At 32.7% G+C, this 16699-nt stretch overlaps 3 protein-coding genes and 1 pseudogene across 3 annotated transcripts; 2 read left to right on the forward strand and 2 right to left on the reverse strand.

Annotated features, from left to right (window-relative positions):
- The first annotated feature begins 3380 nt into the window (after positions 1-3380).
- LOC113850442 lies at positions 3381-5161 on the forward strand (annotated as a pseudogene).
- A 472-nt stretch (positions 5162-5633) lies between these two features.
- On the reverse strand, positions 5634-7318 carry LOC113850126 (proliferating cell nuclear antigen). Its single transcript, XM_027480501.1, has 4 exons — positions 6921-7318; positions 6390-6542; positions 6189-6286; positions 5634-6038 (listed from the first exon to the last, which is right to left on the reverse strand). Exons 1-4 carry the CDS (start codon positions 7237-7239, stop codon positions 5808-5810), a joined length of 801 nt encoding a protein of 266 aa, XP_027336302.1. The 5' UTR covers positions 7240-7318; the 3' UTR covers positions 5634-5807.
- A 1931-nt stretch (positions 7319-9249) lies between these two features.
- Positions 9250-13816, forward strand: LOC113849464 (mitochondrial uncoupling protein 2-like). The gene is made up of 9 exons (XM_027479388.1): positions 9250-9431; positions 10366-10584; positions 10670-10748; positions 11358-11491; positions 11587-11685; positions 11793-11897; positions 12264-12338; positions 12775-12861; positions 13430-13816. The coding sequence occupies exons 1-9, from the start codon at positions 9360-9362 to the stop codon at positions 13451-13453; spliced, it is 894 nt and encodes a 297-aa protein (XP_027335189.1). The 5' UTR covers positions 9250-9359; the 3' UTR covers positions 13454-13816.
- A 382-nt stretch (positions 13817-14198) lies between these two features.
- Positions 14199-16440, reverse strand: LOC113850182 (protein GRAVITROPIC IN THE LIGHT 1). Its single transcript, XM_027480591.1, has 2 exons — positions 15675-16440; positions 14199-15173 (listed from the first exon to the last, which is right to left on the reverse strand). Exons 1-2 carry the CDS (start codon positions 16354-16356, stop codon positions 14395-14397), a joined length of 1461 nt encoding a protein of 486 aa, XP_027336392.1. The 5' UTR covers positions 16357-16440; the 3' UTR covers positions 14199-14394.
- Between the last annotated feature and the right edge of the window lie 259 nt (positions 16441-16699).

Genomic DNA, 16699 nt, shown 5'->3' on the forward strand with positions numbered 1-16699 from the left:
TGTTGTGTTGCATTGCATGGGTCACTCCACACGCAGTCCACACGATAAGAACCACAATACTGCAACGCACACTAACCGCGCAACTTCCCTTGTCCTTCAATAAGAATGCACTGATTTATATTTTAGAAAAATTCACAAACACATATTTAATTAAAATTTTAAATAAGACAAAATATCATAGTTATTGAATATAACGTTGCGAGTATTTAGAATGGCATGTTCCTGTCTATTATTTAAATAAAATTTATTTCGGTTACACAATTTTATGATATATTAGTTTAATGATTTATTTTTTAATATTATATATTTTAATTTGTAAATTTTAAAATAATGTGAAAAGGAGCATGATTTTATGGATTTATTAACAAATAATATTTATCGTAATTATATTAAACATTTATGATTTGTTTAATTTAAATTTAAATAATAAGAAATGTTGTATCATTGATATTTTTATAGAAATTAATGTTTTTAGTATATTTTTACATTACAATCTATATAAAAGAATATTATTTTTTTCTATGGAATAAAAAAATCAATTAAATTGAAAATAAAATCTGTAAAAATAATAAAAACAATAAATAAAAGTTGTTAATACTGAAAAATTATTGAAATGGATTGACAGTGTTCATGGCTGAGAATAACGGCTAATAGTAATTTGAGACAATTAATTAGTCACTATACGATTATTTTAATATTATAATTTGATTGTGTTATCTTTAGTTTTTTTTTTTACTATATATACATATATGGATGATGATAAAAATATTTCATAATTTAAATATAATATTCTACCTACATTTAAATATAATTTTATTTTTTAACGAAAAATTCAAGATGTTAAAGACCAATAGCGGCATAAATTAGTAAACTCATAAATTTATTTTTATTTGTACTTTTAATTTTTATAATTATATGTATGTGTAATTTTTTTAATTTTAATTACTTACACGTAGATATTTTTATTTTTTAAATTTTCCAATTAAATCTTTTATTTTAAAATTAAGATTTTTATTATTTATAATTAATAAAAAAATTTATTATATTGTTATTAATTATCGTATAAAATTTTGAAGAGAAAGGACTTATTTAAGTATTTAAAAATTAGAAAGACTAAATTTAGCTATTAAAATTAAGGAGACAAAAAATATAATTAAGTTAAATCGTAAAAGTTTAACTATATTTTAAATTATTATATCTTAGTATTTTTATTTTAGATTCTTCATACAATTTCTTTATTTTAATCGTTATATTTTAATAAATTATTATTTTAAGTTTTTTTCGTTGATGTGATCTAATTAAAAAGTGATTTTGATTGTCTTTTAGTATACTAAATTAGCAATATGAACTAAAAATAAATAAATAAATCATAAAAATGTAAGGAAAAAATTATTTGCTAGATTAAAATTAAACATTTGCTAAAATACGAAGATTAAAACATATTTAACTCAGTTATAAAAAAATTTAACATTTTATTAAACAATTTTATTGTAATATATAATATATTTTTAAAGTATAAGTGATTGTTGAGAATAAAATTTTAAATTATAGATTTTCTAATTATAATTATAAATATTTAACTTATTTAAAATTTCATATGATATTAAACATGATAAATTATCGTAGGAATGACCATGAATTTTATACTCATTAAGTACTTGTAAAAATAAATAAATACTCACAGTAAGTAAGTAAATATCTGCTTAACAGGTTTGGATGCGAATATGAATAAATACTTACAAATTTTGATGAATACGAGCGTTATAATACTTGAACTGACATACCAACACTAATTTATATAAAATAAGTGTATATAAGCACATATCATAAATATAAATATAATTAAAAAGTTTTGAATGAATTATTTTGTTATATTTTCATACATATATTATAATTTGGTATTTTATGGTATTTTTAAATAGCTATAGAATAATCATTTTATTTCAAATATTTTTTGAAAATGTTAATTATTTTATTAAAATATTCATACTTTGTTAGTTTGCCAAAAAAATTTAAAAAATATATATTTTAGTTAACAAATTCAGAAATTCAGGGTAACTAATACAAGTATAAGAATTTACGTAATTAACGAGTATGAGAATAAGGATTTGATATTTAATGGGTAACACGTAGGACTAATTTTTTAAAATACAAATTAAGGAAAAAGACTATTATACCCTATATAAACTCTATTCATTGTCACTCTTATTTCTGAAATAAGTGGTAAAGTGGGTGCCTTCCCCATATTTATTATAAATAATAAAAATATTTTTAAAAATATTAAATTTAAAAATAGTCTTACAATATTTTTTTATTTTAATTCAATAATATATATTTAATGCATGAGAAATTCACTAGTAATAACAATAGTAAATCTTATTTTTAAGAGTAAGGATTTAAATTTATAATGTTAAAGTGGATAAGAAATTAATTTATCAAAATAATCAAAGCTTATATAAATATTATTTCTCCTAATTCTGGGCCACTAAAATTCAGTAAAATAAAAACATCCCAAATTAATTGGAAAGCATAACCCTTAATATTCAAAAACAATTCTTTTCTTTTTGCTACTTTTTTTTTTTTTGGTCAATCTTTTGAATTTAAATTGCTATTCAACAAACGCTTCGTGTCTGTTTCATATTACTAAGATATAGTTTGTTTAAGATGGAAAACACAATTACATGAATCTCAATAACGTTGAGATCATTATTGGATGGAAGCAATTTATTTTTGTCATCAAAAAAGAAAATTTGAAATGCTTAATCACGTAAACAACCAGATCATAAGCATCTTTAACTGCCAAAAACATCAACAGAAAAGCATTTTATTATTTTTAATAGATAATGCTATTCATATTTAAATTTCTTTTGACATATCTAAACAACAAAGAGATAAAGAAAAAAAAAAAAAAAAAGATAAGATGATACAATGGAAAGAGATAAAAGAAAACTGTGATAAGATGTTACATAAAACCAAAGTATGGATAATGCTATCAATTTTTATTTTTTGGATTCAAAATTTTATTATTTTAATAATAGTATAAATAATAATATCCCCTCATGTTTTAGGATTCACGTAACAAAATTTCACACACTTTCTTCTCCACAGAGCTTCTCACTCTGCATCATCCATTTTCTTTCTCTCTCTTTCGTTCCTTCTCCTCCTTCTCCCAAAACCAAAACCCACTTCCCCAATCCACCCTTCATTCCTCCCACATCGTCAAGTGCCTCTCTTTATCCACCAAAGTGATCAACTTCAAATTTTTTTCCTCCTTCTCATTTTTTTTCTCATATTTTCCACACCATCTTCATTCATCTCTAAGGAAAAAAAACAAAGAACACTAATAACATTAGCACCATTGACACATTAATTACATTATAATGAAGCCTTCAATATCTGGAAAACTCTTCACAGTGGGGTTGATAAGTGCATGGTAGGCTTCAAACATTGGAGTGTTGTTGTTGAACAAGTACCTTCTTAGCAACTATGGATTTAGGTACCCAATATTCTTAACACTTTGTCACATGATGGCATGTTCAATCCTTAGCTACATTGCCATAGCTTGGCTCAAATTGGTGCCAATGCAAACGGTGCGTTCAAGGGTGCAATTTGTGAAGATATCAGCATTGGGACTAATATTCTGTTTGTCTGTGGTAGGAGGTAACATCTCCCTCCGTTACCTCCCCGTGTCGTTTAACCAGGCCGTCGGCGCCACCACGCCGTTTTTCACGGCGGTTTTTGCTTATATGATGACCCCCAAGAGGGAGGGTTTGCTCACATACATCACTCTCATCCCTGTTGTCGCTGGTGTTATTATTGCTAGTGGGGTATAACTTCTCTTTCTTATGATCTGTTTTTGTCTCTTCTATAAAGAGGATATGTGTTTTGTATGTGCAAGTGACAAACTACTGAATTGGACTTATGTGTATCTTTGTTTTCTCTGGTTAAGAATTTGTGAAGAATTTGAATGGTGGGCATGCAATTCTAGGTTTCTATTTTTTGGATTTACTTCTTCAAAAGTAAAGGTTCAACACTAAAAAAAATTTCAACTTCATAATTTGGTTTGTAAGTACGTGTAATTTTTCACTAAACCATTATTACTTTATTATCTAAGAGGAATTTCGTATATAAATCACTTATAATGTTATATGCTAGTATGTTGAAGAAAATTCTTATGTTAAGCATGTGATACAGAAATTAGATATGTGATTTCGGGTTATTTTATAATATTTAATATGATTTTGGATGTTGAGTCTATTCTGCTTAAGATGAATTTTTTTAATGTTAGATTTGGAAGGTGTCAATGTCATTAATGTAGATGAAAATGGGCCCTGCTGGGCATTGCAAGCTATAGTTATTGATTTTTGCTCAATCTTTTCTCTTGCATGGTTAAAGGGAGAACCAAGTTTTCATCTATTTGGATTCATAATGTGCATCAGTGCTACAGCAGCCAGGGCACTCAAAACAGTGCTTCAAGGGGTCTTGCTGTCTTCTGATGGGTAATGAGCTCAAACTTTCCTGCCACTTTATTTGAACCATGATACTGAATGAGTGACATTCCTAACATAGTATCGTTTAAGATTTTGGCTAGGTTGGTACTGAAATAGTTTCTTTAATTCTTTGATTTCTCAGGGAAAAGCTTAATTCTATGAACCTTCTTATGTACATGGCACCAGTCGCTGTTGCATTCCTTCTTCCAGCTGCAATTATAATGGAGGAGGATGTAGTTGGAATTACAATTGCACTTGCTAGAGATGATTCAAAGATCTTGTGGTTACTCCTCTTCAATTCTGCAATGGCATATCTTGTCAATTTGACCAATTTCTTAGTGACAAAGCACACCAGTGCATTAACACTACAGGTAATCATGTCTATTTCCCCTTTGAAATTATAGGAATCTCTCATACCAATATACAAACAAATTATATATTTTTTTTCACTCAGCAACATCTAACCATGCATTTTTTATATTAATATTTCATACCATTAACTAGAATCATCGTTACTGTTCCAGGTCCTAGGAAATGCCAAAGGAGCTGTGGCAGTCGTTATCTCCATTGTGATATTTCGAAATCCTGTATCAGTAACTGGAATGTTAGGATATTCTCTCACAGTTATTGGAGTCATCTTATATAGTGAAGCCAAGAAACGGGGTAGATAAGAAACAGGAGTCATTTGATCATAATGTTGCATCGTTATATCAATTTTGCTTCTATCCACTTGTTAAACTACTGAAGCTAACCATTTGAATTTACAAAATTCCTTTTAAGAATTAAATGATTCATTAAATACACCTTCAGGGAGCTATTGATCGTATATACACAAACTTCTGACTAAATGTTAAGAGACACTTATTTTCCTCTTGTACATTCGTGGCAAGTGCCTAAATTATTTAGGCAGCTTCTATAAGCAACTCCTTTGCTCTTCTCTATCTCATTAAAGCGCATATAACAAAATGAATTTAAAATGTGGAAAAGGCTTATCAGTAATTTACAAGACTGTCAACAGAACCCAATTCTAGCTGTATATCAAACTCAAGTTTTCGGCTAATAGATCAATATTTTGTCATGAAGCTATTCCAGGCCATAAAAAAAAACTCGCATCATCATGAAAAATGCACAAGCATAGTTTCAGTGTCCTAAACTACAATATATTCAAGGGAAAATAAGGTGGTAGGAAACCAATACACCTCTATGAAGTTCATAGATCACCAATCTGTTGCCCAAGTTAAAATATCTTAAATAGATGTATTAAGGCATCCAAGTACAACCGAATTAAAATCCTAAATCCAACATCTAATAAATAGATTAAACTTGAGGTTTTGACTCTTCTTCATCTTCTTCTATCTTGGGTGCCAAATAGAACCGGACATAACCCATCTCAGCAATCTTGTACTCAACCACAACTGGCAACTCATTTGAGAGACTAATAGTAACTGTATTAGACAATGGTGTTGCCTTAGTGAAAGAGTTCATGTATCGCAACGCAAATGTCAAAGACACAGGCTCATTCATCTCTATGACAGTGGCTTCTTCAGGCTGCAACATTAACCCAAAAACACAGCAATGTAAAAATGTCAATCACTGTGCATTGAAGTTATAAACATACAGAATAAACTAGCCCAGTTAACTATAAAGCTTGAGAATTCATGGTTAAAACAGAGAATGAGATATAAACCAATGTCTCACCTTGTCCACAGATGTATTCTGCCTGCAAACTATATTTGCAGTTCCAATATCTCCTTTGGTGGAAAACTTTACACCCTCTTTAGTAACCGAAATTACAACTACAGCATACATCATAAAATTACCAACATTTCTCAGTATACCTTTCAAAACAACTTGGTAAGAATTAAAAAAACCCAGAAAACAACTAGTCAAGATTATTACCAGTGTCACCAATACTACTAAGATCTTTGCAAATCCTGGCAAACTCTGAAGACGGCATCCTAACAATGGCATGATATTCTGCCTCGGGAATTCCAAGGTGTTCACTATCAATGTCCATCAGCTTCATCTCAAAATCTGAAATCTTGTCTTGCGCTAGAAAACATTAACCCCAAAAATCCAAATCAGACATAAAATTAATAAAATTTAAAAACTTATAATTCAAACCCTAATAACACATTAATAAAACATACTGTCAAAAACTAAACATTAAAACCCTAAAATTAAGAAAATTCAGAACCATTTAACTATTGTATAAACTACAAAACACTGATGCATTCGTAAAAGCAGCATCCAATGAGTGAAAATTAACCTCTCCAATGACAAATAATTGGAAAGTGAACAAAAATATGAACGAACCATAAACTATATAAAAAAGAAAGATCAAATCGCACTGAACTAAAAACCCTAAAACAATGGATTTAGGCAATTATTTCAAAAATTAAAAAAATTGTTCAAGAGAGGGAAACCTACTAGGGCTTTCGAACATGAAGGTAACAGTGTCGCTACCATCATCGGCCTTGATGGTGATTATGTCATCGTTACCGGCACATTTGAGCATTTTCGACATGTTGTTGAGGTTCATGCCCATGGAGATGTTGCGGTCGCAACGGTAGTGTTCAAACCCTTCCGATCGGAGCAGCAATGCCACCAACGCCACGTGGCTGGAATCCATAGCTTGGAGAGAAAACCCTGTGGCTGAACAATCGAAGTTCGCATCGTTTACGAGCTCCTTGATGGCTTCCAAAACCTTCTTGAGAAGGGAACCTTGGACTAGACGAAGTTCCAACATCTCGATATAGGGTTTGACGGCTTTCTCTGAGGATTAGGGTTTATCTGCGGATTTCGATTTTCTCGGGGAATTTGAAATTGGGAGAAGAAATGGGGGGGAAAGGGCTTTTATAGTAGAAGGTTCTAGAACAAGTTGGCGGGATTGGCTGAAATAATTGAATTCCCGCCATCACTTTTAATGGAATGTGTGGAGGGAACTTTCTTTTCCTATTTTTTATTTCTTCACTTTCTATGTTTTCTCTCTCCTTAGTTTCAAATTTTTTAATTTTTAAAATCTAAATTACCATACAAAATAAGTTGCACTTGGTTCATTACAACAACTATCAAGTATATGCTATATAGTGATAATGTCCATTGACTTGCATATTTAATTTTCTCATGAGTATGATAAATAAAAACAACCTAATAATGTTAAATAGTAAAGACTATAAAGTAAAGTAATATCTGAATTTATACTACGTTTGGTTTCCTTGTAAAAAGAAAATAATAATGGAAGAGAAATAAGAAAAAGGGATTTTTTATTTTATTTTTTTGTTAGCTTCAGATGGAGTTGATTTATTGTTGTGATTTCTTGAAATGTCTATTAAGAATTCCACAATGTTTTGAACTTAGTTTAAGAACTCAATATTTGGCTACAATAAAACATAAATTATTAACCAAATGACCAATTAACATGTTCCCTTTTCCAAGTTGAGTCCAATCAATTTTTTTTGGGTCAAGCAACCATTTATAACACAATGTTTGTTTGAGACCAATAGATTGGGCTCATGTACTAGGTACCTTACTAGTTCATTAGGCCATATTTAACAGATACACTGTCTCATGGGACTAATCCAATCCAAGCATACAGGTGCTTGAGCCCAAAAAAAAAAAAATCTAAGCATATAATCGACTGAAACACCAAGATTGCACAGTTATCTGAATCCTTGGAAGGCTGAAATTTTTGTGTCCACTCTAACAAATATATGTTAGTTAAACTGAATTTAATTTAAAATTTGTAGTGACTAAATTAATATGACATAAACTTCAGTTGCCAAAATGATAATATAGAAAAAATAATAGCTTATATGTCTTTTTCCCATGAAACACATAAATATATCATCACTAGATTCCCCGTAAAAATACGTATTATTAGATTATATTAACCAACATTTGAAGCAAACAGTACTATGTTTTTGTAAAGTTGGTCTCCCTCTTCAAGACATAGAAATGGGTCCCTTGGCATTTTTCGCATTGGCACATGCATAGACTTCATAATTTGTACTATGTCACATGTTAGTTGGCGTAAGTAATAAGAATATTAATAAAAGGTTTCCTTACGTGACATTTCTCCTAACTAAGATTAAGATTTGGTTAAAAAAATAAAATTGTTAAGTAAGGTTGTATTGCTGACGGTGTGAACAAATTTTTTTAATTGAAATTTTGTTGTTACCAATGTTGAATAGTTTTGTCAACTCGAGATGGATCTTTTAAAACTAATTAGTAGTCTCTGAGACTCTAAAAACACATCTATGTTAAAAAAAAAATTTATAACCTTTCATATTTATATACTATTTTCAATCAAAATTCGAATCTCACTTCAATAATATATATTTATATTTAATTTTAATATAGTTATTATTATTAACATGAAATTTTAATTTAATCAATCAACAACACCAATTATGTCTAATGGTGTTCTACTTATTTTTATTTTTAGTTTAAAAATCTGTCATAAAAATGACAGTTGTCAACAATTATATTTTTCGCAATTTAAGGGGGTAGCTTTCTCCAGTGGTACTCCATCTGCATCACTTTCACATTCATTTCTTCATTAGAACCGAACCACTATCTGAACGAAAACTTTCTGTGGGGTGCGAAAGTAACACAACTAAAATTTATCTTTACTAATTTTAATTTTATTTCTCTTTTTATTATAAATAAATAAAATAGTAAATAATTATAAAATATATTGTAATATATATATTTTTAAAAAATATTATGAAAAACACGAGAGTAATTATTTACCGCGAACTCGTTAAACTCGTTTGAAGGAAGGTTTCATGTTACCATTCTTCTTAATCACTCACCCGACGCATTCTTCTTCTTCTTCTTCTTCGCAGTTTCTCACCAACGCCAACAATGTCAGATCCGAACCAGATTTCGTTCGGTCAAGCCTTCTTGTGCAGCGCTTTCGCCGCTTGCTTGGCCGAGGTAACCTTCCTTCTCCTCCTTCTGCACCTGCGCGTTTATTCCTTTCTTTTCGATTTCGAATTGTATTGTTGATTCAGCATTTTGAACGAGCATATGTTACTCGCACATTCGATCGTCTTAGATAGAAACTGAATCGCACATTTAGAAACGACAGGAAATTTAAATAACAACTCGCTTATCAACTGTTTAGTTTATCACGTATATTCGTGTGTATGTGGAAGTGGAAGTTGTCAAAAGTGAAATCGTGCGTGTTATTAACTTCGCTATGTGCATTATGTAATGTTCCTCGTTGTATTTAGTTTTTGCTGTGTTTTTGGAAGAATCTTATCTCACCTAGTTGAACTTTATTTATTTCTCTTTAGATAATTTTTTTAAAAAAAAATAAATTCTGGCCGTAAAAATTAACAAAGAAAAGAGTAAATGGTTCCATTTCCTCACCTAAGATATAAAAATATTTTGAACGGAGAGAATTGTGTATCATTAATCAAATGAAATTTTGAGTTCAAATGCTAATAAATGAGTGTTTTGGGGATAAAAAAAAAAAAAAAAAAGGAACTATGGATTCTAGTTAATGAAGAGAGGTTACAAGCTGGTTTCGGTTTTAAGTGAATGTAAGTGGTAATTGTACTGTGGTGTGTTCACTTGCAAATATATTGGCATCCCTGGTTATCTGACTCAATCTCTTAGTTTCTAGATGTTTCTTTTGTTAATTCTGGAGACATTTTCATATCCTCTTGTCTAGCTTTGCACTCTGCTTTTTTTTCCTTAATGAAACTTCTTTACATGCTTCATTTCTGCTTCTCTGAAGTTACATTATTGACAAATAAATATCTTTGTGTATATGTTCTATCCCAAGTCTGCTAAAGAATTTCAGCTCGAAACATTCCTATTAGAAAGTATTTCTAATAATTTCTTTGTGCTGTGTTTCACGTAGTTTTGTACTATTCCTCTGGACACAGCTAAGGTCAGACTTCAGCTCCAAAAGAAGGGAGGCGTTGATGATGGAGTGGGTTCACCTAAATACAGGGGCTTGCTGGGCACTGTTAAGACCATTGCTAGAGAAGAGGGTATATCAGCTCTGTGGAAAGGCATTGTTCCTGGTTTGCATCGCCAATGTTTATATGGGGGCTTAAGAATTGGGTTATATGATCCTGTGAGTATAAATAACTTCCTTTCGTTGAATAAGACTATGTCGTTGGAGGAACATGGGTTGTACATATGAACTGCACCATGGACAGGTCAAAACATATCTTGTTGGTAGTGCATTCGTTGGAGAGATTCCTTTATACCATATGATACTTGCTGCTCTGCTCACAGGTGAGTACTTCTGAACAGTTTTGTAGTTCAGATTGCGTAACATTCATTGACCTTCTCACCTTTGTGTGGAGCTTAGCATCCTCCATGCTTTTACTGGGACAAAAGAACACTTTACAATTTAAAAGGAAAACAATGCTTGAATTACTTTCATTTTTTCCCCATTTACATGAAAATTAAAACTTTAGCTGTGTTTGTGTTTATTTAATTATTTATCAAGCAACAACTTCGTCCTGATACTTTAGCAAAGGACTTCATCATAAATGTACAATAGTAATTCACATAATGTAAATTTAGAGTTAAATTATGACTTTCACTCAGGTTATTGAAGTTGAAGAAAAAAGGTTGTAAATTTAAGGGATGGGAAATGCAAATAGACAACAAGGAAATTCAAAAGAGAATTAATTAGATTTGTCTTCTTCTCAACGAAAAGATTTAAATGCTCACAACTTGTATTTTTCTTCTAAATAAAAATAGTGGTTCCTTGTCCAATTCCAAGCATGGAGAATTATACTTCTACAGATGAAGATAGCATTCCCCATATATATGTGTGTGTGGGTTTTGTATTGTATCATATATTATAATCACTGACTTTCTTTTTTGAACTTATAGGTGCTTTGGCAATAACAGTTGCTAATCCAACTGACTTAGTCAAAGTTAGGCTTCAAGCTGAAGGTCAATTCCCATCTGGGGTGCCTAGGCGTTATTCTGGTGCTATTGATGCGTATTTAACTATATTGAGACAAGTAAGCATTTTTTTATATTATTTTGGTTTTGTGCTTTTATATATGTTGAAAATATACTAATTGAGTATAATTCTCTATACTTTTTGTTAAACTAGGAAGGGATAGGGGCATTGTGGACTGGGCTTGGGCCTAATATAGCACGGAATGCAATTATAAATGCTGCTGAACTAGCTAGTTATGATAAAGTGAAACGGGTAATCACATTATAGGACATCTCAATTGGATATTTGCTTCAATTCAAAGTTGTTTCCTTACATAAAATTTAATCGCAATGCTGCTCTGATTCTTTATACTTATGCAGATGATTTTGAAAATTCCAGGGTTCATGGACAATGGCTATACTCACATCTTAGCTGGCTTAGGTGCAGGTCTATTTGCTGTCTTTATTGGTTCTCCTGTTGATGTGGTAGGTGCTACCGCTCCTTCCCCCTTTCTGTTTATCTACTGTCCACACTTTTGCTTAAGAAGAACATGGCATTGAAAGCAATGACAGTCCTGTTTATAAATGAAAAGAGACAAAAAAAGAAGGAAAGGCATTCAAATTGGTACAATTTTAATCTTTCCATGTAACATTTTGGTGCTGAATCTTGCCAAAAATAACCTTAACACTTTATAAGGGAATTTTGTTTTCAATTTTTTTAGTTTCTTAGTATTTTGAAATCCTAGAACCAATGCAAGATTCACTAGTTATATTGATGAAAGTCCTATGAAGAACCACCCTCTATTTTTTTCAAGTAAATGATGAATTTTATCCATTCCTATAATTTTCCAGGTCAAATCCAGGATGATGGGGGATTCAACCTACAAAAGCACATTTGACTGCTTTCTCAAGACTTTGTTTAATGAGGTTTGTGAACTTCTTCCTTGTTTGATTTGGTCATTGTTGTAATGACACTTCAAAATCTTGAAACCTAGGGAAATGAAAGATTCATTACAATGGTTAGCATCATTTTGTTGCTATGTTTTCATTTTGAATTTTTATTTTGATTGTTTTATAAATGCAATGGCTCTAAAGACCTCAATTATATGAGGTGACATGGGACCGGACACAAACTTCTTACTGCTTAATTAAAGAGGCTATTGAGCAGCACTTAATCTGGAAATTATGAATTTAACATTTCGTACTTGCTGCAACCTTGCATGCATTGATCCTGAACATGCTGAATATATTTTTAGTAGTTGCCATTAGCTTGTTGGTTTGATAAATAAGTTGACATGGGGGTTTGTATAAAGTTTATCTTTGTTTCGGGACAGCCTGAGCTCACATCACAAATGTATTGCAGGGATTTTTGGCATTCTATAAAGGTTTCCTTCCTAATTTTGGTCGTGTAGGAGCCTGGAATGTCGTTATGTTTCTTACTCTTGAACAAGTAAGATATACATATTATTTTGGCAAAGCCGCTAGTTTTATCTTATGTAATTTATATATCTTATTGTGCCTTGTTATCCAGTAAGAAATGTCCAGCTTAAAGGTTTGAGCCACTACTATATATGTTCAGTTATGTGGCTTGAAAAGTGTACGTTAGGTCTGTCTCTGTCTAATCAATATTTTCAATGAAAAATTTTCTTCTACTTCAGCTTCTACTATTACATGTCTTCTAAAGAAAGTGGCTTTTAGTAACTCCTTTTCACCTTGATCACAATCTATAAGTAGATCTCTTGTATAAACATTGTCATAGCACTATCTCGTAATCCATTTCAAATTAAGGATAGATACCTGCTTACTTTCTTTACACACCTTCTCATATTAAATGATTTAAATCCATTTCCAGACTCATATTTGGTGAAGACAAGTGTGAATATTAAAAGACTGCTTTTTCGCCTTTCTGGTACCATATGTAGTTTTGCGGATCTGTTTTCAGTAAACATGAACTTGTATATGACCATATGAATCTGGTTGTCAATATTGAAAGTGCTCCCTATTTGTTCATGTGACAGGCCAAGAGATTTTTTAGAGGATAATTGTTGTTACTCTTAATGGTTGAGATTCATTAAGCAAAAATAGAGTTCTTTCTCGGATGAGTGCTATCAGATGGTCAACGGATTTGCTACAGAAGAAAGGCCGCCTTTCTACATTTGTTTCTTGCTTCTGCCATGTGGATGGATGCCACGCTTCATATATTCTTAGTCAATGAATAAACCGTCAAATTGCCTTTGGTTGTTACCTACTTGTGCCATGTGGATGCTCGGTTCAACATTCTTAGCCAATGAATAGACCGTGAACTTACATTTACTTGAAAGGGCTGCACTGTACTGTATCGATGATATGTATGCATATTTTTTTGGGAAATAAGTTGTTCATTTCCCAACTCATTGAATAGACAGATGAAATGAAACATTTATGGAAGTTAGGACTTATTTGTGGTCTACAATTTATCCCTTTATTCAGATATTATTATGGGGTCTATTACCATTGAAAACAAAAGGCTAGGTGGTTGGTTCCATGAGAGAATCCAAATACTTTGGTGTTGGGGAATTTAATAAGTCTCCCTTCAGTTTGTAAGCCAAAAATCAAAAGAAAAAAAAAAGGTTAAAATTCACATGTAATTTCAATTACATTTGTTTATAAATTGATATTTATACTGCAAAAGCTTATGTTTAAACTATATATTAAAACATTAATTTTTAAAATGTAAAATTAATGTGTAAATGAGTATCAACTTTTGAAATTAAATGTGCATTTTAACTAAAAATATATTAGCTTTGAGAATGAACTATATCATAATCACTTCAAGGTTAGACTCAATCACGGTCAAGATAGCGGATGTTCAATTTGAATTCACCTCGAAATCAATAACCTAGCCTAAGGATTTTCATATTACATCTGCAGCCTAGTAATCCTGCTAGGCAAATACTTGGATCACTCTAATCAGCTCCTTTACAACACACAACTTCATAAAACCTTATGTTCTCGCTATCAAATAAACTCTGGCCTTTATAACAGTCCCATTCCCAAGCTTAAATCCAGGGCTGACTGGAAACCCTACAACTTGACCAGCTGGTACTCTTCCACCTGCAAATTTCACCACACTGTCCATATACTGGGGATGGAACTCAGCTCCACGACTTGCCTCAAACTGACTTGGTGCAGGGTTCAATGAGAATGCCAGCAAATGAAGCAACCACACTGTCTTTGCCACCCCTAAAAATTCATTGTAGAATTCACTCCTAGGGTGGTTTCCTGCTTGGACTTGATTATGCTGCTCCAAGTTACCAAACAAGGACTCCTCCATCTTGGGATGGACAATGGCAAGGTACTTCTTGGAACAGAATTTGCCAAAGTGACATGTTGGCAAGATTCCGAGAAGCTCGGTTGGATCCATGGACTTCATGTCCCGGTATTGAGTGAAGCAATCACGGCGAAACTGATCGGGGTTGAGGAGGGAGGAGAGGCTGCCATCCATGTAGAAAGTCTCGTGGTCGAAACCTTGAAAGATTTTCCTAGATATGTAGGATTCAAGGGCATACTTGGCATGGTGAGCTGAGACAATAGATGTGGTTGAAGTATTATGGTATTTGTCAGTGGAGGCAGTAGCAGCCTCAATGGACCGAACCGCAGCTGTAATGTCCCAATGTGCATTGTGCATTAGAGATAGGAGCAGAGATGTGAAAGACTTTGATGCTTCTCTCACTTGCACCATTGTTGCTTCAAAGAGTTCTGGGGTTGGAACTGCTACAATTGCTGCAAAAATAATTTGACAAAGAAGAGAATGAAATCCTCTATTCATTTTGTCCGCAGGGTATGTTTGGAAATGCTCATAAAGAGGCTATGATTCCTATAAGTTCTGCTCAGTTTATTTCAATAAGTTTTTTCATATAACTTCAAAATAAGTTCTTTTCACCTTATTATGTTTCGTAGTCAAATTTATGGTATAAGCCCCTTCTACAATAAGAACTTATTGAACAAGCAATTAAATAAATTATTATCCAAATGCAAGCTCTGCCAAGCATAAACGTTGGTTTACCTTGAAGGAGCTTCAGAAACCCGAAATCATCTAATTTAGTTTTCCAAAAGCCAAAACAAAATGCACATGCAAGAATCACTTTGAATAAATCTATACATACTCAAAATTCAAAGTAACAAAACAAAAAAGAAACTTTTCACTTTTACTGAATATTCCAGCCATCCAAACACAACATTTCATAAAATTTAAAATAGGGGCTTGCATATTCCACAATGTACCTTGAATTCCTATTTTCCTCTTAGACTGAGACCTCCCAGGTTTTTTCTCACCGCTTCCATTACTAGAGAGAGCAACAACACTCTCAAGCTTCTCTTTCAGATTCTGAACCTCTAAATCCTTTGACTTCACTTCCTTTTTTAGCTCTTCCACCACCGCCTCATACGGCGCCACCACCTCCCTCAGCGACGCCACACCACCGCCACCACCACCATTCCTCCGACCCTTCTTTCTCCCACCGCCGTCGCCGCCGCATCGCCGGAACCTCTCCCTCAACACTGCGAGCTTCCTGAGCTCCGCCACCACCGCCACGTCAGCAACCCTCATCTTCTCAGGGTCCCACGGAGAATGCGCCTCTTGCAACCTCACATAAGCCCTCTTCATAGACGACACCGTTTCAAACACCTCTTCCATCAATGTCTCCATCTGCTTCACCTTCAAAGCCCTGAACCCCACCATTTTCTCTTCCTCGAATTCGTCATTCTCCTCTCCATACCCTTTCTCTTCTTCTTCTTCCTCCTCCTCCTCTTCTTCATAATCTTCTTCTCCGTCTCTGTTTTCCTCTGAGTCGCAGGGCGAGTTGTGCTCCACCTTGCCGCCGGCGCCGGCGGCAAGAGGATGAAGGAGGCATGACGCGGTGACCCTTTGGATCAGATCGGAGAAATTGGAAACCTTTCTCGTCATTGGTGCGGAGATTGTTGGGTTTGACAGAGTCACCACTCACTGAGTCAGAGAGAAACAGAGAGAGAAGCGAAACAGAGAACAAAAATGGTGGGAAACAAGTGTGAGTGTGGGACCAGTGATATGATAATAATGCTATAAACAATTACTAACGCATATTCCGAACACGTGCTGTGTGTATATGTGAGACTGTGACTCGCTGGTTTCTGTGAACCAATGTCAGACCACCCACGAGGAGGGTGCGTACTATAACAACGTTGCTCTTCCATATTTTTATAAAATTAATATTAATACTTTTTTTTTGTAATTTTATGTAATAAATGTAATAATTTTTTAAGTTCTTCTT

This window comes from Abrus precatorius, unplaced genomic scaffold, assembly GCF_003935025.1.
Source record: "Abrus precatorius isolate BTA unplaced genomic scaffold, Abrus_2018 Scaffold9, whole genome shotgun sequence".
NCBI lineage: Eukaryota > Viridiplantae > Streptophyta > Magnoliopsida > Fabales > Fabaceae > Abrus > Abrus precatorius.